This window comes from Parasteatoda tepidariorum, chromosome 1 (genome assembly GCF_043381705.1).
Source record: "Parasteatoda tepidariorum isolate YZ-2023 chromosome 1, CAS_Ptep_4.0, whole genome shotgun sequence".
NCBI lineage: Eukaryota > Metazoa > Arthropoda > Arachnida > Araneae > Theridiidae > Parasteatoda > Parasteatoda tepidariorum.
In genome coordinates, this window is record NC_092204.1 from 100,213,279 (window position 1) to 100,236,058 (window position 22,780).

General features: G+C 28.6%; 1 protein-coding gene and 1 long non-coding RNA gene across 2 annotated transcripts in view; both read right to left on the minus strand.

Annotated features, from left to right (window-relative positions):
- Positions 1-1,784: 1,784 nt before the first annotated feature.
- On the minus strand, positions 1,785-7,496 carry LOC122271514 (uncharacterized). Its single transcript, XR_006226414.2, has 3 exons — positions 7,366-7,496; positions 5,647-5,691; positions 1,785-1,989 (listed from the first exon to the last, which is right to left on the minus strand). It is a non-coding gene; the product is annotated as an uncharacterized lncRNA (long non-coding RNA).
- A 6,281-nt stretch (positions 7,497-13,777) lies between these two features.
- Positions 13,778-22,780, minus strand: part of LOC139426257 (uncharacterized) — a 50,302-nt gene continuing 41,299 nt past the window's right edge. Inside the window, exons 3-4 of the mRNA XM_071184404.1 lie at positions 22,375-22,540; positions 13,778-14,240 (exon numbers count right to left, since the gene is read on the minus strand). Coding sequence (XP_071040505.1) covers positions 14,089-14,240; positions 22,375-22,540 — 318 coding nt within the window. The 3' untranslated portion in view covers positions 13,778-14,088. The remainder of the gene's footprint in view (positions 14,241-22,374; positions 22,541-22,780) is intronic.

Sequence of the window (22,780 nt, forward strand, 5' to 3'; positions counted from 1 at the left end):
TTTTCCTTTAGATTAATTTTATTTATTAAAGAAATCTTAATTCAATAATTTTATTTGCAAGTTTTGAAATTAAATTTGAATGACAAAACATGCTCATCGCCCCCCTACCACCCAAAACATATCCAACGCCCCCCTACCACCCAAAACAAGTTCACCGCCCCTCAGCATACTCCCACAGCCCCCAGGAGGGCGGTATCGCCACCGTTGAGAACCAATGGTCTAAATTATACAGTTTGGAAGTCGGAAATTATTAGCCATTTTATAATTTAAGCTTTGTCTTTTTCTTTCTCAAATATTTAACGAATAGATGAATAACACCACTTTTGATTGCTAGCAATCATTTAGTCAAGGGAAAAAAAGTGATCTATGTCACCTTTTTCTTAATATTTAATTATTTTTTATTCATCAGGTAGGATCAATGATAAATATGGAGGGCATGTGATGTCACATAATTAAGATCTCTCTTGTTTTCTGAAAACACGTTTTTACTTTGTTTGAAATTACGTTCTTGAAAAGCATTTTTTTAAATTAAATAATTTAGAATTAATGGTAATTGAAATGAAAAAATAAATTATGTACTAAAAGCAAAACTCATAGAGAAAAAGTACTTATTCGTTTAGGGAAACAATTAAAAATAGCCAAACTATTAACGTCTAAGATCCTTAATTAATTTTGATAATTAGTATAATTAATATCATGGTAACAGTACTGTTTCAGCAGATACCGAATATATATATATATATATATATGNATATATATATATAGGTTGATTCGATTTCAGCCAAAACAAATGTGTAGGTCCAGCTTCACAGAACTGCTGGTTGCCAACAGCTAAAGCGACGGGTCTGTGCCTGCTCTAAGTCACTTTCAACTTTACTAAAATGAATGGCTGGCCTCCTGTCGGGCCAGTAGTATTTAACCCAGCATTCATTGTCTAAAATGTGCAGGGTAAGTGATTGCCCGACATCTTCCAGCAGAGGGTAATTAATGAATCAATAATTAAGGGCCAGCATTTTATATACACCCAGCAGCATCCCTTCAGTCCATTGAGGTTTACGAGAAGTCATTGACCTAGTTACAGGGGTAATTAAAACCCACAATTCTAATTATTTTTATTTAATTCAATTAGTTAAATAAATACATAGCTATCTAATACATATTTAAATAAATTATTAATATATGAACTAAAAAAAATATTTTTAGGTAATTTTTTCATTTAAATTGTTTTTTGGAAAGAAAAATATTTTTTACACAGTTCAACCCCTTAGTCCAGAAGACTTTCTGTGCATAATCTATGTTTCCGCTAATTAATACATTGTTAAACTAGATCCTTTACTGTGCTATTCTACTTAAAAGCAGAATAATAAAAATGCTGTCCAGACATATGAAAAATTCTGTATCTCACAAGTAATTATTCAAGTTTTAACTTGTAGTCAATATATATGTATATGAATTACTAAACATAAAATAAAGCTAAAAATAAAGTATTAAAATAAAAGCTGTGTGTTTTTAAAGAATCTTGTGACACTATTGTACCCTATACAGAAATAAATACAACCTTCTGTCGATAATATTAAGAAGCTGTCTACAGATGATCATTTAGTGCGGTATTGATCATGAATTCATGTTTTACTGATAATATTTAGTCCTGTAGCAAATTTAGCAACAAAAAAAGTGTATTGTACAAAAATGTACCAATTTAGTCACCTGGTTATCTCATGTAATGAATTGAATGTACCCTGAACTTAGTTAAATACATAATCAACATTGTCTCTTGCATATATTTTATTATACAAAGACAAATCCATAAACAATACAGATATTACACAAATTTCTATTTATATTTCGCATTTAATTTTAAAAAATAATAAAAACAACAGAGAAATAAACATCTTTGTCTACATAGAATAACTTGGAATAGCATAGAAGAGTTCTGAAAAACTTCAATAAAACAACTGCACCAATCAATGCTTGACATTTTTCAAAATCCTGAAAGAGAGGATATTAAAATAAAAATTATGCAAATCATATATTTTAAGCAACATAAGTATTTTTGAGAAAATGAGCTTTTAAAACTAAAATTTCTATCTAAAAGTTTTTTCTTTTATCATTTCATTGATAAATTTTGACTCATCAAAATACATATTGTAACACCATGCAAACATACACCTGCCTTATAATTTAGAAAGATTTTGAGCAAAAAAATTCCTTTCTTAATGAAATTATTGAATATTGACTCATGAACCCATTAAGATTGACACCTAGTGCATGAAAATCTGACTGTTAAATGAAAAGTTATTCAGAGTGTTCAATTTCTTATTTTGTGCACACCTTTTCTCAGATATTTAATTTTCAAAGACATGCCGTTTTTTTCCCTTTATTAACTTTATGGTGCTCAATTTTATTGCTTTTAATATTTAAAATAATTATGATATTCCAATGTAAATAAATTATTGTTTTAAGGAAAGGTATAGAAGAAAAATTACTTTTAAATATATATCACTTACTTGCACGAATTTATCAATTGCATTTCTTTTCCGCTTTACTTTAATGATTAAATTTTTAATTGTATGCGCTTGACAAAAAAAAATTTCAAAATTTACAGCATTTTTCATATTAAAATAGGCATCAAAACAATGATATGTAATTAATTGAAAACAGTTCAGTAATAAATGTTAAAAGGTTGCTCAAAATTTGCTAATTAAAAAGGCAGATAATTTTCCAATTCCGTAATAACTTTATATTTCAATAAATTTTTAAATTACTTTAATGGTGATGCTTTGCGAAATTAATATGTTTTCCTTACATAAAAAACTCAAGAATTAGATAAGAATTACTACAGATTTGACCAGTATCACGATTTTCGCAATGTCTCTATATAACTGGTATAGATGTAAGACAAAATATGAAAAATTTACACAACTATTAATAACATTGTTTACATCTCTGATGAAATTTCTTTTCTTCAATATTTTTCATTTATTTAGTTACTTTCTTTAGCGAAAAATTGTATTAAATACTCCACTACTACGCCTAGGAATAAAAAAGGGCAAGGTGCTTCCTCACAGAAATGGATACACCGAGTTTTAAAGGGTTCTTAATTAATACCGTAAATATTTAACAAAATGTGTACTATTTTGTAATAGATGAATTTGATTCCCAACGACTGTAAAATTACCATCTTATACTATTTTACATGTATATTTCAAAAAGTATTTCTCACAAATTATCAAAATGAGAAAAATTTGTAGTTTACGAAAAAAAAAATATATGCTCATAGAAAATCATTGTGCACACTTTAAAAAAAAATTGTTAGACTTGAGAGCTTTTTCTATAATTTAAACTGAAAATTATGAAGTAAATAAATATTTAAAGGTTAATTTTTAACAAAAAAATTTATTTCAAATTTTTTCTTTAAAATCTATTAATGAACTTATTAATATCAAAAAGAGAAGCTTTTAAAAATTTAACCAGTTGAGAAAAATCCTTACAAAGTAAATATTTGTAATGGTATCAGAATCAAACCTATTATCAGGAATAATTTTAAAAATGTGTAATTATCATTTACACAATTAATTTTTTAAAAGGAATGTTATCAGACAGTGTCATCAAAGGGCAGTGAGGACGGATGGCCCTTCTCGAGGAAGTACACTGCATACTACATGCAGTTTCGTTTGATACAGAAAAATTAGTCGTCATTTTCCGTCGATTAGTATAGCAGGTGTTGCACATTAACCACTTTCAATGTATACTTATTGAATTTAGTAAAAAAAAAACTTTGTTATAGGATACACGTATTAAGGGTCACAAACGAAAAGAAACAAAACTTATTGAAATCTAATGAATAATTCGAAGGAAAACTGAACTGAAAACATTTAAACCTGTATGATTGCCAGAGGACAGGAAAGTTAAAAAAGAATCTTTAAAACTTCAACATTTCAATATGCAATAAAACTGGTTCTGATGTATTTCATCTGTTTTAACTCATAAAGAAATCGTGAGATTTCTATAACTTTTTATCTTCCTTCGCACTTAAATGTTAATTTAGAGATTCCTAATGTGTTTACATTTTAAAGTTTAGTTTCAAGAAAGCTTTTTTTTCTCGTAAAGGTGTATTTTTGCCAAATAAAAAGATTTTATACTATTTAAGAATGGATAAATAAGTGAAATGTAGGTATTAGTAACATTATTTTTTAGTTACCAAAAATGAAATTTACTTACACATTTTACGAGGCATTTTACTTGCTTGGACTAAAAAATTGTTCTTATCGAAAAAAAAATTTCTACCAAATGTCTTAGAAGACATGCAATAATGTGCAGGTTAGTTTAAAGATGCTTCAAATCAGTACTCTAACATAAATTTTTTTTTCTCTTTAACCTACATGTTTTGAAGCTATGCTAACAAGGTAGGTTTTTAAATATGATTGTGTTTTCCCAATCAAAATTTTAATTAAAATAATTTTAATTAGTACTTAATAAAATTTGAAAAAATCTTTTATATACACATTAATAAAATTTATAAATATGACACTTTTCTTCATTGAATAAGGGAGAAAACTATTAAAATTAAAATTAATAACCATTTTTAAAATATCAAACAACATATAGTGACCTATCACTTCTGCGCCACCTCTTTTATGTGATTTTGCATATATACAAAGGTTCTCAAGGATCATTTATCATTATATAGGAAAGTAATTTTAATGATAATTCATTTATGCATCATTTAGAAAATAAATATTTCAATTCAGCAAGCAATTTTTTTTAAAGTAGACAAAAATGTTTGATTTTTTTTTTGTTTAAATAGAAAAAAAAAATCACTTTTTCTCAGAAAAAGTTTTTAGATTGAAAATTAAAGCAAATAAACAATCTTCGTTACAGATAAAATGAAATATGTTACTGGATCTAGTTAAATAGTTCTTCTTTCTTCCACTTTTTCACCTATATTGTTTCTAGGAAGACACTTTCTTCTATGAATTTGAATATGGTGTCTTACATATTACACCACCCATATTAAAACAACCATATATATGTATCAAACATATGCTTTACAAATTTATCATGCACAGTTTCTTTCCCACCAAAAATTAAAACAATAGTTTTTGGTAAAAGAATGTTAAGTTGTAGCGATTACTATTATACAGTTTCAGCAAAAGCAGAGATGACAAAAACGTTCCTTGAAATCATAAAGAATTAGAAGGTTTAGTCACTATTCATGACTATTTGTAGTTTTATCCAGCCATTGAAACTTTTCTATCCAGCTTTTCTTATTTGTATGAACTTACTGTTTTTAAAATCTTATAGTCTTTTTCTCTTGGTCCCAAAGAGTGGTGTACTTTATAAATGAATTCGCTTAATACATTAAATGTCCCTAATTGTTCTTTAAAATCATAATTTAAATACTAACAATTAAAGTAATACTTCTCAAAATGACAATACTTATTTGTCAATAGAATACGAGTTGAATTTGGAGCGCTTCAACTTATTGAAAAATGAAGTTGATAAGCACAGAGCTACATTAGAGATTTTAGTACTTCAACTAGTTGAAAATAGTAGAAATTTCAATTGCAAGTTACCATTGTTACAAACATGAAAAGCGAGTTAATTAAATTAATAATAATAAACACATTAAGTAATAAAACTCACAGAAATTCATGGAGGACTGGCACTGGTTTACCAACATTTAAAGAGCTGAAAGAAAAAGAAATTCTTATTTTTATGTGAATATTAATTTGAGATATACAGTAAAAATATTTTTCGCTCAACTTTTAGCAAACATTTTAAAAGTATTACACAACGGACACCTGGAATGTTTATATAAAAATTAGACCAATATTTTTTATTAATTAGAATGAGAAAAATAACTTGTAGGCCAGGAAATTTTATTAATGGAATTATCAACAATAAAACAAATAAAGTTTTTAAGTTCGGCTCAAGAATCACAAAATATATCGTTAACGTTGAAAATCGTTCAAAGAGTTAAATGAAAAATTTTAATTTCCACTGAACGATTCTCTGCAAAAAATTATAATAAATTTAGCTTTCAGTGATTCGGAAGCAGTTCTAACTTGTTTTTGTAATAGAATACAAGTTAAATTTGAAGCACCTCGGCTACTTGGAAAGTGGTCAAATATCCTTTTAAGAAGTCTTATTTATCAATAAAATGGTATTATTTTCTGTCTATAGTGGTCAGGAAATGATTGTAATTTAAATTGTCAACAAGCACAAGCAACAAGCACAAGTAGAAATTTTGATCTCAAGTTACCAATACAAGAGCGAGTTCATTGAATTACCTAATAATAATTAACACAGTAGGTAATAAGGAAACTTATAGAAGTTCATGGAGAACTATCACAAGTTTTCTAACATTTTCAAAGCTAATAGAAAAAGTGTTGCTTGCTATTTTTATTGATTATTAATTTTGTTTTCATATTGTATTGAAATTTTGTATATTTTTGTAATCCCAATAAAAATTGTGCTTTTTTTTTATATGAATATTAACTTGAAATTCACAATAAAAACATTATTCACTTAACTTTTAACAAAAATTATGAAGTAACTTAACATTGATTTCTAAATATAAAAGAATTTTGTAATATTTTTTTGTGTAAGTGGGGTTAGCCAATATACAATTAAACATGAGCAACTGCATGCCATAAAACTTTCCAAAATCTATATTTTTTTTAGGTTGTTTCACAACATGAATCTTCATAAATATTTATATTAACACGTACAAAGAATTTTTTCATCTTAATTTAAACTACTTAATATAAATTATTAGACCTTTACCTATTTTTACACTTGAACTTAGCTCAAAAATTTCCTTAAAATTAAATGCATGAAACAGAAAACATTTTTAATATTACTAACAGCAATTAGTTAACTAAATTCTAAATATTATTTAACTTAAAGAAATAAGTTTTAATGAAAATTCTTGATTATTACACAAACCTATTTTCGTAAAATACTTAGATAAACCTGATTTATATCATATGCTACAACAAACATATTATGAATTGCACTAAAAGCATCATCATACAACAGATTTTATATTTGTTTTTTGCGTGCTATTGCTCAATTGTCGCCAAAAATTTGGCGGCGATCTTGGTGTTGATAAAACATTTTTCTGTAGCTTTACATTGAATTAATTTTAAAAAAATTTATTATTCTATCATAAAAAGGTGTTAATTATGATGTATTAGATGAATAAAGATGATTGCATATCTAAAACATAATGCTAAAACAGCACTTCAAACGCGGTTCCTTGTAAACAGAAATCTGCACGATGTAAACATATTTGAACAATAGTAAATCAAAAATTATTAAAATAATAACTTCAATGTAATCAAAAAAATAAAACCTTACCTTTTTTGAAAATTAAAAGAATCTTTAACACAAGATCAATGTCGGCAACTATCGCTGTCCATCGTGCATCTCCCTGCAAACAATGAATTTACAGTTACAGTTACTCGCTCGAACGCCTCACTGGTGGCAGCAGACAACTTTAATTCGCTGGTACAGGGAGCAATTCAGACTGACGCAATGGAGCGGTTTGTGAAATGCGGGCCCAACTCTTCCTACAATATTGGAAAAAAATCAGAGGGCGTCCCAGCAATCAACCCAGCTGACAGTAATATGCACCGTCACTTTTCAATCAGTACCAGCAATTATTTCGCCGATGGCCAGAACTTATGTTTTTGTTGGTCAGTTCCCAGCTAGCGTCGATCACAGTGTGGACAGAATATTTATTATGAGTGTTAGACGAATCATGGGTTCGAATTCCTTTGTCATCGGACTAAACTTTGGATGTTTTCGTGGCTTTCCTATCTATGCAACGCAAATGCTGGTTAGTTCCTTCAAAAATCTTCCACGAAGGCTAGTTTGTCCCAAATGCGAGATCCAGGAGTTCTCTTATCTTCTGGTTTGATCTCAAAAATACAATTGAATATAGTTGAACAGTAATAGTCGAAATTCAGAATTAGAAAGGGATTGATTGTTTGTTACCTTTCATGAAATAAAATGAAATCTAATATTACAAAGCACAACGAATAACAAATATATAAAATTTACAACTATTAATTGTTTTATAATTCATAAATATTCTATAAATAATATTTATATGTTAATAGTGTTTTGTTATGTGCATGGTTTTGTAATGTTGATTCATACCGAAATAATGATTATTTAATTTTACCCCGAACTTTAACAGTTACAATTTGTGTAATGTTACAAGTTATCATTTATTTAAATATTTTCTTTTAATTTTTTTAAACCTTTAATTACCTATAATTTGATAATATTTTGAGTTCAAAAATTTCCAAGTAATTTTCTTAAATTAAGAAAGATTTGTTTTCTTCATTTTAAACGTAAATGTAATGATTATATTTTCTCTAGGAGAACTTTTTTCGAAGAGAATCTTATATTTCTATTCTACTGATCAAAGGTCATTGTACCTGATGCATTGGTATTATATTTTTTTAGAGAAGAATTATCCTCATTCCTCGCCTTTGCCGTCCTTTGAAAGAGGATGACATTCATAGAATTTTATGACATTTTCACAAAATCGTTAATTATGTTTTCTTCATTTCTTTCTCAGAAACATTCTGTCACTATGTCAAATGAAATTTTCTAATATTTGGTTTCTATATTGACATTGCAATTCTTATAAGCCTTGGTTATGATTTTATACGCAATTTAATAAGATATGTGCTTTGTTCCATTGTAACCACACAAAAAAGTATTTTTCAAACACAATGAATCAAAGTTGCAATGTTGATAAACTAAGATCCAATTTTATAAACTGTCTTGCATACTGGTTCTACATCCTGAATGGTGCCCTCAGAAAATTCATAGAATAGATACTTTGACTTTTGATCTTTCAAATACTATTTACTATACTTTTATACTATTTTAATTTTATTCCAGTGTGTTTTTTAGACCTAAACATTCATTTGCTTTACATATTAAGCAATACTATTCCATAATTATATTTATATGTGACCTTATGTATTACACGGAGCAGGAAAATTTTCAAGATTAGATTATTTCAGTTGAATAAGATTCCGTTTGGTTAATTTTTAATTATTCATACATGAAAATACTTCCGTTCTCCCAAATTTTATAATACAATGTTTTCAATTTTTGCTTGTCAATGTATTGACATAAGACATGTCAGGCTTATTAATTGATTGTGTTACGATTTTCATTATATAGTATGTTATAAGTCAATGTTTTATTCGAAATTATAAATAAAAAAATTCATTTGGGATAGTTTATATCCTGAATTGCTCTTGGTTTTGCTTGATCACATCATTTCATTTGAGTTCAATTTGAAAATTCATTTGGAATAACTTAAGTTTTGAATCGCTTATAGTAATACAAAAGCTTCAAGAATTTATTCGGCATTAATTTATATACTCATTTGGGATAAAATATGTCCACCATTAGCTCTTGATTGTTAGTTTGATGGCATTAGAACTCTGTCATGTGTCTCTGCTTTGACAGAACAATGATTAATATTATCAGGAAGCAACGTGAAATATAATCCTCCTTGATTCGATCACAGAAAAAAATATCTTTTCAGCTATTTCAACACGTTTATGAGAAAGTTTTAATTATTTTTTGAAAATATGCTAGATGTACGCTTGATATTTTAGATATAAATTTCAAATTTTATGTGTCTGCGTTCAGCTTGCTAGTGAATACTCAGTTATTATAAACTTAAAAATATTAATTTGATTAATGAAAACAATTTTATGCTCTTAGTTACAGTTTAGTCGTATATATTTAAAATGTCCATGTCTGGGCATTGGCATATTTTACATCTAAAAAAATGATAAGTGAGAGATTTCCTAAGGCTGCTTTTTTGCTAAATGCTCTTAAAGCCTTTTTCCAAGCAAAAAATATCACCAGTTTTTTCGTCCTCTGATTTCTTCGGATTTAAAGAACTCGCTAAAATAAATATAAATATTCACAAAAAAATTAAGTGGAAATATATACTAGATAATATAAAAACATCATTTTCTTTAAAAAAATATATCAGGCAGTAAAAGTCGAGATATTTCGAGAGCTCAAAAATAGGCACCTATCCTCAAAATTCTTTTGCCACGCATTTTTTAAAACTTAGGCTTAAATTCTAATCTGATAATGCTAAAATTCTGTTCAACCTGGTTGCATCAGCTTATCTTGACACAACGGAACTTTGTTTCATTCATATGAATGCCGATTCCCTCGTCAACGACATGAATTCCACGCCTACTCTCCATAGCTCGAGGAAATGCATTTGCGTTACACTGTAAATTTTCTAATTTTGTTTATTTATTTATTTATTCTATATTTCACTCTCGTTTTCTAGTTTCGTTAATCACCATAATTTTTTATTTTTTAGTTGGCAACTGTACATTTCTTTTTTCAAATATCTTTTGTTTTTCCCCATATTCTTCTAGTGAGTCTTGAAAATGAAAGTTTATTTTTGAGCACTCAAACAGTTCCACTTTTATTACCATCTTCTTATTTTTTGAAGCAATTGAAAATTTCAAAAGGAATTTTGTATATTTAAATCAGGACATGGGTTTTGAGAAAATTACTGAACAAATTGTTTTGTGTGTGTCTGAAAAACGTCTGAGAAATTGAATTGCTATTCGTGAAGACATATTAGTCTAAATGCTGCCATTTTTTGCGCGATAACTGTGAAACAGTAAAAAATTTTCCATGCGTCTTTCATCTTAATACTAGTTTATACGAAAAAGAACAAAATTTGTGTCGAACTTTCCCCCCAGTAACTATTTTGAAGGGAAACTTCTCTGAATCATTATTGGATAAATCTTTATGGTTCAACAACTTTGGCTAAGAGTTTTTCCTTCTTGGAAAATTGCCAGGTTGTTTAAAATGGACCCGCTTTTACTTGTGTTAAGTGATCGACATTCACGTACACTTACTTAAGGGGGGTCAGGACCCTTAAAACTCTCAAAAAATCGATTTTTCAAGAATCATNCATTCACGTACACTTACTTAAAATTTGGAAGAAAAAAATAATGAAACCTGTTGCAGTTTCCTTCTAAAATAAAGGCGGTGCAGATTTTTTTGTTGCAGTTTAACCAAGAAAGCAATGAGGAAAATCAACACATAGGAAAAATTTGAAAAATTCCTCCTTTACCCATCATTAAATGCTACCTACGATTCTGTTTTTTGCTCTTTTCTCAAAATATGTTCTTTGGCATGACTTTGGAATTACCTAAAGTAAAGTAAAAGCACGATGTAAAAAGTACTGCAAATCGCGTTGAATTTCTTTGTCAACTTCGAAACGCTTTGGGTTCACAACAAAAGTATAAATTTAGTGGTCCAATAATATCACCCAGTTTTTTAATTAGTGTTTTAAAAAATTAATATGGTTGAGAAACTTGAAAAAAAAAGCCATCTAGTTTCAGGAATTACATGATTCATGTTATGGTACACATGAAAAGTTGTAAATTGTCATATATTGCAACTTAAAATTAATTATGGTCATTATCTCATGATGATTGAAGATTGAATTTATTAAAATTAATTGAAAAAAGTGCTAAAATAATATTAGTTAATAGATTCAACATACAAATGAAAATGCTGCGACTAAATAAATAAATAAACTAATGAAAACCGAGAAAGTAAAATCTGACCAAATGTTATAATAAAAATTCTCTGAAAATTCTAAATAATGTAAATTTCTGAGGAGTAAAAAATTAAGTTTTATTGATGAATAATAACACCGTCAGTACATGAAGAAATACCCGTTTATGGTGCCACATAAGAAAAATATGTGTAGACATTATAATTGTTATCCTCCCATACATCAATAAGCGACATAATAAAGTTTAAAATTAACATTTATTCCATCTGAAAAATCTTTAAACTAAACACTAGCCTGCGCGTAAAATAAAATTAGTAAATTTTTTTTATGTATGGATTTCAATGCAAAGAAAAAAAACATTTTTCGTTACTGCTTTGTAATTTTAACTTATTTCAATGCGTCAATATTGTCGCCCATGCATATGATTTTAGCAACATTTGTAGAACATTTATCGACAATTTTCGTGATGTCACCATACTGGCATGAACCCTAAAAATGCGAATATCGATGATACAAAAATTGTATTTTTTCAGCGAGATAAAAAATACTAGCCTTTCGACATTGTAAAAATTTTTAAGAACCACTTTTTTTATCAATTTTTTAACTTATTTTATTTTAATTATTTATTTTCTTTACATTACATTATTTATTTTGTTTTACTTATTTTTATTTTTACTTATTTCTTTCCTTATTTAATCATTTTTTTTATTTAAAGGAGCAATATTTTACGCAAAAGGGTAACATGCAAAAGAATTTTTATCTTTTTCTAGTATTAAACTGGCATCAAGGAAGAATAAAAAACGGATATTATTTCACTTTATTATCTCCATACAATCATGAGCCTTTATGTGAAGGAAAAACGTGAGGGAAACTACTTAACGAAAGAAAACAAAAATAATGCACCTTGTGTTAACCACATACCCCAATTAGTTATAGTCCTCTATTTCTCTAATTGATTTTATTAATAAGCTATTCAGTACTAATCAATGATGGGAAAAGATATTGCACCATATTTTAATGGTTTTCTTAAATCTGGCAAAAACTCCTTGTTTAGTTATGTACAGTAGGGAAAAAAAAACACTCTAATTAACTTTTAATTTAGTGACCGGATTTCTTACTTTCTAGGACTCAATCTTAATGCTTCTCAGGTGCAACCTCAAATATCCTTATTATATAAAACAAATGACGTTTTAAAACGTTTTATATGTGAAAGTGGACTTTTTTTTAAATGTACGACTACATTAAAATTTCATTCAACATCAACTGACCAATTTTGGCCAAATCGTGTATTTTGCGATCCAAAATTACATTCGGTGAAATGATTGAGAAAATTGTATACATTACAATTCAAAAATATTTTTAATATTTTTGACTACAATAATAAAAAATTGCGAATAACTATTAAGGAACATTTTTTGCATGGACTTTTTTTCGATGAATAAATTTTATAGCTGTGTACAAAAATTTTTTTCTCTTAAAATGTTCTCGACTTACGGCGAAAGACGCAAAAATAAATCTTAACATTCAGTGGTTCAAACTTTGAACCACCTTCTTGACCAAACCATTGAGATAATATTTCCCAGATTGAGCCTACCCTGAATGGGTCTGAAATTTCAATTCAACAGGAAAGGGTATGTTAATTCTGTATTTTGTTCCAGATTTCGAAGTTTAATTATCGTCTGCTCTGATTAGTTAACGTACTTGAGGTGACCCCTATGAACCATTAAGATTGAGTTCTTGGACGGGAAAATCCGCTCATTAGATCAAAAGAATGTTTCTTTCTTCTAGTATTCTAGTCTAGGAAAGTGTTTTAAATAAAAAAAAAATGTTGAAAAAAAGAGTAAAAGATTCACACATGTTTGTTTCATCTTTTTGTCTTCCCCCCCCCTTTCTTAAAAAAAAATATATGTGCATTTACTTAAAGCGACAGGCAGGTTAAAACGACCTATCGACCAGCTATTGTAAACTTCTGCTATGGTGGACTAATAAGTAAAATGAAGCTGAATTTTAATCAAATTCTTCTCAAAACAATTTTGAAATACAACAAAGAAACTTCAATTAAAAGAGAATAATAATAACTTTTGAATTCATCGAAATTCTAAGCTCAAAATAAAAAAAAAACTTTCCAAGTTCATTTTAACGAAGCATGCAAAATAATATTTCAGGAAATCATTCAATATTACTTACGTACTTTATTGTTAATATTCACCGTTATTACAAATTTTAAAATCATGGATAATTATAATCCAAAAGGCATACATTGAAATACGAGTGACATTTTGACAAAAGACAAAATTTGTCACTTGAACAACTTGGTCATGGTAAAAAAAAATCTGTCACGAAATTTGATTACATATGCTTAATGGTGAAGCTTATGTCACCGACATAACGGATCGAAATAAGTTTGAGAATGAAATATAACAATGGAACATTAATAGATTGTAAAGCAGAAATAGAACAATAATACAATCTTTCGGTCATCTTTAATTTGTAGTGTTTTTCTTCCTTATAAATATTGTTTCTCTTCTTCTTTGCTTAAAAGCTCTTAGAACCTCATCATCAATAACGACTTCCTGTGACGCATTTCGCTCTTGGTGCTTTGAATTCTCCACACTCGCTGCAAAAGAGTTGTTTTCTGTTTCATGAGAAAGAGAGAAAAAAAATCAATTATAAAATATTTCTACTGGCTACTGTATCGAATAGTGCTACATTATAGAAGTTTATTCTCTTTAAGGTAATGATAGCCGCGAAAAAGAATTTCTAATATTTATAAAACAAGTTTCTAATATTACACTGACTAATGTGGCTTCTCGAAGTATTGTCTTCCCATGAAATAACATTTTCCGGAAATGTATGCATATTTATATATATATATANTATATATATATATATATACAGGGCCAATTATCCAAACGTCCAATTATCTGAACTATGTCCGCATTCGTTTTTTTCTTTTTAAGTTCAGAATACTTTTAAACTTATCAACAATTTTTCTAAATTTAGAAGAATAAATAATATCCACTACATTTAATGACCGTATTTAATTTACAACCTTTTTTTTCAGTTTTCCTATAGTAGTCATACATGCATGTATTGTTATACAGTTAAACCTACAAACCCCTTCAGCCCTCTTTAACTGAAAATTATTTTCCAAGAATGAGAGCTTCAGTTTGACAGTCTATAGCGTCAAAATGATGTTGATCCAGTTCGATCATAACGATTATACTGAATCAAAAGTAAAAGGTAAAAAAAAAAATATACGTAATGAAAGCATTAAATTTCAAAAACATTATTTTAATTTAAACCAAATACTATGAGAAACTATTGAGCAATAATATCAATTAATTGAAATAACGAGTATAAATTTCAATATTACTGCAATAACCATGTTGTATGTTAAATTGTTCACCATATGAGCATGAATTATTTAAAAACATTCCTTTCAGAAATAAAATAAAGCACAATGGTGAAGCAAAAAATAAATAAGTAAATAAAGTAGAAAAAACTCTCATAGTTAATTTATGTCGCTATTTTAGAACTAAATGATTCTCGTGGAACAGAATTTATCTAAACACATTTGGAATTTCATTTATCTTTTACAACACCGTCAGTTGAGAGAAATTGTATTTATGTAGAATCGTTGTGTTTATGACACAGACGCATTTTCGATTGTAGAGACACGGGAAAAAACCCCGTCATATTGCGTGGCACACTTTCGATAGGACACATCCTCGATCCATTCTTCTTAATTATTATTTTTTTAATAATGTCATTTCCAGCAAGTTTGAGCAGTCGACTTCCGATGAACACAAGTCCAATTGTGAAAAACGACAAAACACTTCATTTTCAAAGGGAGCTCAAGAGTTTTTTGTTAGTCGTAGCATCCAATTTATACTTCTTTTCTGTCTCATCTTCATCAGGATATTTCAGCATTGGGCAGTTAATTATTTATATAATAGGAGTTTCGTAGTTCGCACCATCAGCACAACAGTTTGGCAACATCTACACCTCGTCTGAAACTGTGTTCGCCGTCGGACATGATGGTTTCGAGGAAAGGTACAGTTCTGGGAAAAAATTCAATTTTTTTTCCAACTGCTCTATCTTGCTAGGCTTGTGATTTTAGCAGTCATGGTCGAATGTTCAGCCACGCAGACAGCAGTTGGAAGGAAAAAATATTTTTATTGAGCTTCACATCGTGTATTCAGATCATTTTCTAGCACTGGCGAAGCTCAAATTGCTCTCCAAAATCTGTGTGCTTTAGTTTTTATCCTAGGGAAAGTAGCATATACTTAAACCAAAAATAGTTTAATAGACAGGATGTGAATTTTAAAGTGTGAAAAAGAGTCTTTCATTTTGAATAATAAATTAAGAAAAGGATTTGCAGAAAAGGAATAACATAACGAGATTAATTAAAAGCTTTTTAAGAGCATATATATATATATATATATATATATGTATATATATATGCTTTCTCTCAACTGACGGTGTTGTGAAAGATAAATGAAATTCCAAATGTGTTCAGATAAATTCAGTTCCACGAGAATCATTTAGTTCTAAAATATCGACATAAATTAACAATGAGAGTTCTTTCTACTTTATTTACTTATTTATTTTTTGCTTCACCATTGTGCTTTATTTTATTTCCGAAATGAATGTTTGTAAATAATTCATGCTCATATGGTGAAGAATTTAACATACAGCATGGTTATTGCAGTAATATTGAAATTTATACTTGTTATTTCAATTAATCGATATTATTACTCAATAGTTTGTCATAAACAAATAGTTTGTCAAAAGACAGTATTTGGTTTAAATTAAAATAATGTTTTTGAAATTTAATGCTTTCATTACGTATATTTTTTTTATCCTTTACTTTTGATTCAGTATAATCGTTATGATAATAATTATAAAATTTATTTAAAGGAAATATTATCTTTTTATTGAATTATATGTTATCATATTGGTTGTTTGGGTGAAATTTAAATTTTTGTTTTATTATGCTTAGCGTTAAAATGAATAAACTATTAAATATTCGAAGTTTTATTTTTAAATGTAATATTAAAATTTGTTTTTAAGGATTGAATGGCCTTACGGTGCGGCAAAAAATATAAATTAAACATGTAAAAATCGGAAAATGTGAAAACCAATACAAATAGGAATTTCAAAAAGGAATTAAATGCTTCTTTACAAAATTTAAGAATAGATAAAGTTGTACAAGATAAATCAGATATATTAATCTTTTAGCCCGACATTGGTGTACAATTCACAGCCTGGCTCAAACATTTCGAAAAACAAACTATACATGCTAAATTAAATGAGGAATGGTAATTTAAAATTTTTTTTAAATGCATTCAGCTTTGAAATTATATATTAATAACTGCTTAAATTATAATTCTTATCAAAAGACAGTTGAAATTTTTCATGAGCATACTTTTTACCTCCTTTTGGCTATAATGATTTTCAAAATTTTAAATTTTCTGGCCAATCTAAAGACCTGAATTCATATTTTACTGAAAAGGTAGAGTTAGGTCGAAAAACAAATTTAAATAATGAGCATATATTTGAGGGTTTGTCTATAGGATTTTCCCCACAAATTAAAACACTTTTGGTTTCAAAAGAACCCAAAACCCCAATTGAATGGCCAATAATTGTTACCAAACTAATTCCTGATTTACCTACAGTCTTACCGAAAACTGACACTAAACAAAAATAGCCGGAATACAAATTTCTTGGGTATTAACAACAATATCAAGGCTGGACACCAAGGCGGTCATTCATTAATAACTCAATTAGTCCGAATTATTCTAATCCTCAACAGAAACAAAATTTTTCCGGACCAAGTGAAAATTTCAAATTACTATCCTAATTTAGACCTAGAGTTAATAAAGAAAGGGACAGATTCCATAAAAATAAACAACAAACAAGTCATTTCAGTCAGTCAGGCATCCCAGGAGCTGCCTCCTAAGACTTGTAAATACTGCGATAAGCTTGGAATAACGAACCTAATTCTTTTACGGCTGAGATTTTGATTTATGTAGATTTAAAAATTTAAAATTAAAAGCTTCTAAATGCTCTTTTTTGCAGAAACCAAAATTAAATTTTTGGGATATGAAATATGTAATGGTGTCGTAACTCCTGATAACAACAACATTGAAGCAATTAAAAATTTAAAACCTCCAACTAATGTTAAATTTCTTCAATGATTTTTAGGTTCAATAAATGTGTAAAATAAATTTATAAATAATTATACTAAAGTAAGAGCACCTTTAAATAATCTCTTGATAAATAAATAAAAAAACTACCTGGTGTTGGATTCCTAAATTTCAAGAAGCATTTGAAATTTTAAAAAATTCTTTAATTTGTATGCCTATTTTGAAAATATTTAATCCTAAATTACAATGTCGTATTTTTGTTGACGCAAGTCAGAATGGTGTAGGAGTGATTTTGAAGCAACCAGATTTTTCAGGTGTCTTACATCCAATAGCATTCCATTCTCGTTCTTTGCGAGATTGTGAAAAAAATTATGCTGTCACAGAACTGGAATGTCTTGCTATTGTTAATGCAGTAAACAAATTTCATCATTATTTATTTGGCAATAAATTTACCAAACATACTGACCATGTGGCTTTAGTTGGGCTAAAAATGTAGAAAATATAAAAGGTCGATTGCTTCGCTGGTCTTTACAATTAAGTTTACATGATTAAGATATAAAATACACGAGAGGCACCCTAAACTTTGAAGCTGACTTGTTAACTCGGGATATTCCTGACGATATTGAACACAACAATAGAACAATAGTTATAATAATATTGATATAAGTAATGTAAGCCGTTTTTCGCATTTTTTTCCAATTCGACGAAATTCACGAAGTCAAACAAAAGGATAATTTAACTGGAAATTTTATTGAAATTAATAAAGCTTTATGTTTACATAAAAAAGGGTTTTACCCAAATTGCTGTTCCATTTTCTTTAAGGCATAAATTACTTGAAATTACTCATGAAAAATTTGGTCATCCGAAATTGCAAAAAAACTATTAATTTACTTACTCCTGTTTATCATTGGGAAAATATTACTTTGAATATTACAAATTATAATAGACATTGTCATACTTGTCAAATAAATAAAAAACCTAGGCAAAAAAGATTTGGTTTACTTCAGGAAATGCAGCGAGTTGACAACCCTTTTGACATCCTTGCAATATTGTAGGTGGTTTTAATTATCATAATTCAACTACGAAATATTTAACTTTAATAATTGGACATCGCACCCTATATATGTGGTCTTTCGCATTAAATCAATAACAACAGAAACTTATGTTCATTTTTTGCACCAAATTTTTCAAAATTCAAACTCCTAAAAATGTCTTGAGTGATAGAAAATCAGAGCATTTACTTCTTCCCATTTTAAAAAATTTCATAAATATTGCAAAATCAAACAATTGTTAACTACAGCCCATAGACCTGAAACTAATGGAAAAGTGGAATCTTTAGGACAAATGTTATGTTATGTTTATGTTATTCCTTTTCTGTAAATCCTTTTCTTAATTTATTATTCTACACGCAGCACTCTTTCACACACTTTAAAATTCACATTCTGTCTATTAATCTAGTTTTGGTTCCAGTAGGCATTAATTAAAAAAAATACATGTTACCCTTTGCTCTTTGTGGGAATCGCGTGATCTATATAATAAACCGATTATAATTATAGCTTCCCTTTTCCCCTGAGATCTCATAAAATAGTGAGAAATACATAAACTACTCTCCCTAGGATAAAAACTAAAGCACACAGATTTTGGGGCGTGATTTGAGCTCCGCCGGTGCTAGAAAATGAACTGAATACACGAATACGCGATGAAAAAATAAACAAAATGCATTAGTTTTGCGTTTATAATTTTTTATTTGATCAACCAAAGTTGAAGCCGTCGCGCCTGGCCCCTAACGTAAATTATCCATTGACGAAAATATGGATAACAATCGCTTAATTCAAAGAAAAGTTCTTCGAACAGACGTAACAAAAACAATAAATGAGTCAGCGTCAGTAGCATTTGCAAAACTTGAAGAAAAATCGAAAAGATTGTTTGAAAATGACAAAATCGTTTTGAAATATCAGTCTTTAAATCCGAGTTTTCGAAATCCTACGAAAGTGTAAGCAAACAAGCAGAAGTCATATCGTCAGATCGAATTAGCATCAATTTTCCGAAACTCAACTTTGACGGAAATCCCAAAAATTGGTTTTCTCTTTGGGCCATGTTCCAAAAAATCAATGAGGATCCTAGAAACGAGGACGACGTAAAATTCGCATACCTGTTGCAAACAACAAAAGGTGAGGCACTCACAGGAGTTGTGATTGTTTTACTGCTCAAAAAATGACACTTCAAGAAAGAAAAGAAAAAGATATTAAAAAACGTGTTGATTGGCCTCCAGCCCAAGTAGTTGAAATTTATGAAGGACGTGATGGTGATTCCCGAGTTGCAAAGGTTAAAACTCAAAATGGTGAAATAGTTCGACGATTTCAACGATTATTTCATTTAGAAACAACAGGTATTGTAAGTAAAACTCTAAGATCAACAGTCAAACCTGTTAAACTGTAATCTTCAATTTCGTATTAATATACTTTAAAACTTTCTGTCCTTTTCGATATATATATTTTATGTATTTGCAATAATTTTGTTTCATATTTCTAAACTTAATACTTTAACTTTTATTTTAAATTTGATAATTTTAAACTTTAACCTTTTGTGGTTGGAGGATGTTGTATCTTCCTTCCATTAAATGAATAATTTTACCTTACGATAGATGGCGCAGTGTGCGCATCTGTAAGGATAGCAAAGTAATACATAGCTTTTCTCACCAGTCTTTTGTTTGATGTCGTTTTGTTAAGTTTTAATAAAAACTCTTAAAAGAATATTGGCTAGCACTGAATTATTTCAAACTAATAGCCTAAAAGATCCCGAGACGTAACAGGACGTCTCTGCATGAGTTTATATGGCGACCGTTGCTGTTTGATAAGTTTTTTAGAATTCTTTTTATCACTTCTAATTTATTATGCATTAAGTTGGTGAGTTTATTTAGGTAAGTGGTGATATTTAAGTTAAAGTAGTAAAATCTCAGTAGTTTACTTTTTAAATTAGGCATTTGATTGGTAATGTATTATATTCTTAAAAATATTATATTGGTCAATTCCTAATCTTAGAACTTAATCGAATTGGAAGGTGACGTTCAATTGTTAAAGAATAATTTTTTCAGATTAGTGTGTTAGTTAAACTAAGATTTATTATTTGTAGGTGACCAGTGCTCATCCTTTTATACTTCATTTTAATAACTAATATACATGCCACTTCTTTGGTTTTAAACTATTGAATTACATTGCGTAACTATATTGTCCTTTTACACTGTAAATAAGGGTTACTCAAAATTGAGCAAAAAGTCGCAATATGTAACGTAATAATTAATCGCTGATTTTGAAGTGTCCATGTTTTCAAAATTGAAACATCACATACTATATTTTGGATGAAAATGCAGTCTTTATAGAATTGCCATTTGAATGACACTTCACCACGTTCATTCCATTCGCTTAAATGTTTTTAAGATATAGAAAAATAAGCAAAAAGTAAAGTTATTGAATAATTACCGATCAACTGAATTAGCTATTGAGGCCCTGTTTTCCAATTTGCAACTCTTTGTAACATGGCAATTTAAAATTAGTATGTCATTATTAAACATTGTGGCTACCATCATGTAATCATTCCTAACTTTCCTCGGACAGGAGTGTCCAACTATGGTGGTTAGAGCATCTTATTAAGAATTCGGAGGTCCTGGGATCAGATTCTGCTGACAGTCAACAAACGTCTCTCACACTTTTCTAACTCCACAATCACTTTTGAGACAGTGATGAAAAGTGCTGTTTCAATTTTGAATACACGGGATTTTAAATTTGACTATAATTTGTTTTGAAGTTATTTTGGCACTCTGTTTTAAGAGTTAGTTAATTGCAATTACAAGCTTGATTTAAATTAGAAACGAGGGGATTTTTTTTCGGTCGATTGCATAAAAATCATTGATAAAAACTACTGATGATAAATAACATTGAGCAAATATAAACTTATAACTTAATTCACGTGTTCTTTTTACAACTCATCACACTCATGTACTTTCAAGGAAAAAGCCAGTACTTTCTAGGACAATTAAGGGGGTACTATGGCACACGACACCCAAGTGTTCAGGAAAATGTCATAATGACTCCGAAATTCTTACTTCGCCTTCGATAACAGACTGCATTTGAGTATTTTTTTTCCTTCCAAAATATTTTTTTCAATTAATATAATTAAATAAAAGTAATAAAAAATGCTTTTTTTCCTTCAGAATATACGGTGATTGTCCATTCACAGAAAGCCACGTAAAAAGTAAACTCTTTATTTAAACACGTCTAAATTATTCTTAAATTTACCTATCTTTCTTTATTATTATTGTATTAATCTGTAAAATTTGAAAATCGTATTTATAACAAACAAAGTGGTAGCAACAAAATAGCGTTCGAGAGGGAGATGTGTTTCGTTGTAAGCTTTTTTCTTTTTCTTTTTAGTGACCTAGAAAAATGCATGAATTTGTTTTGAAGGAAAAGCAGAAGAAAAAAACGAAGCCTCTCGAAAAAAATTATGAAGTATTCAGAAACCGATCTCGTAAATAAAATCTTAGACTCATTAAACTTTTATTGCTTATTGATTTTCAGTATCATTAAACAATATTGGGCATAATTAAAATTGTCTTACTTCGAGGTTTCCATGTCCAGACTGGTGATCCTCTTTGTTGCACCTTTTCGGTGGGATTATAAAGAACAAGAAGAAGGAAACCAAAGAAAATAACAGCAGAACATATCGCTATTAATATACACGTGCATTTTATAGAAGGAGATTCAATACCCATGTTATTGTGTTCCTAACAAAAAAATAAACAATTATGTTCAAGCTATAGAACCAGTTATAAATTTTATAATATAGATATATAACAAGATACATATGCAGCAAAGAGTGCAGAGAATTCTAGATATTCTCTCTCTGTATATATATATATATAACGTCGTTGCCGAGTGGAAGGATTAAAACAGGTCATAGGTCGGGAAGGAGGGTACAAAATTTATTTATTAATTATTAGACAAGAGCAGTCATGAGAATGAGT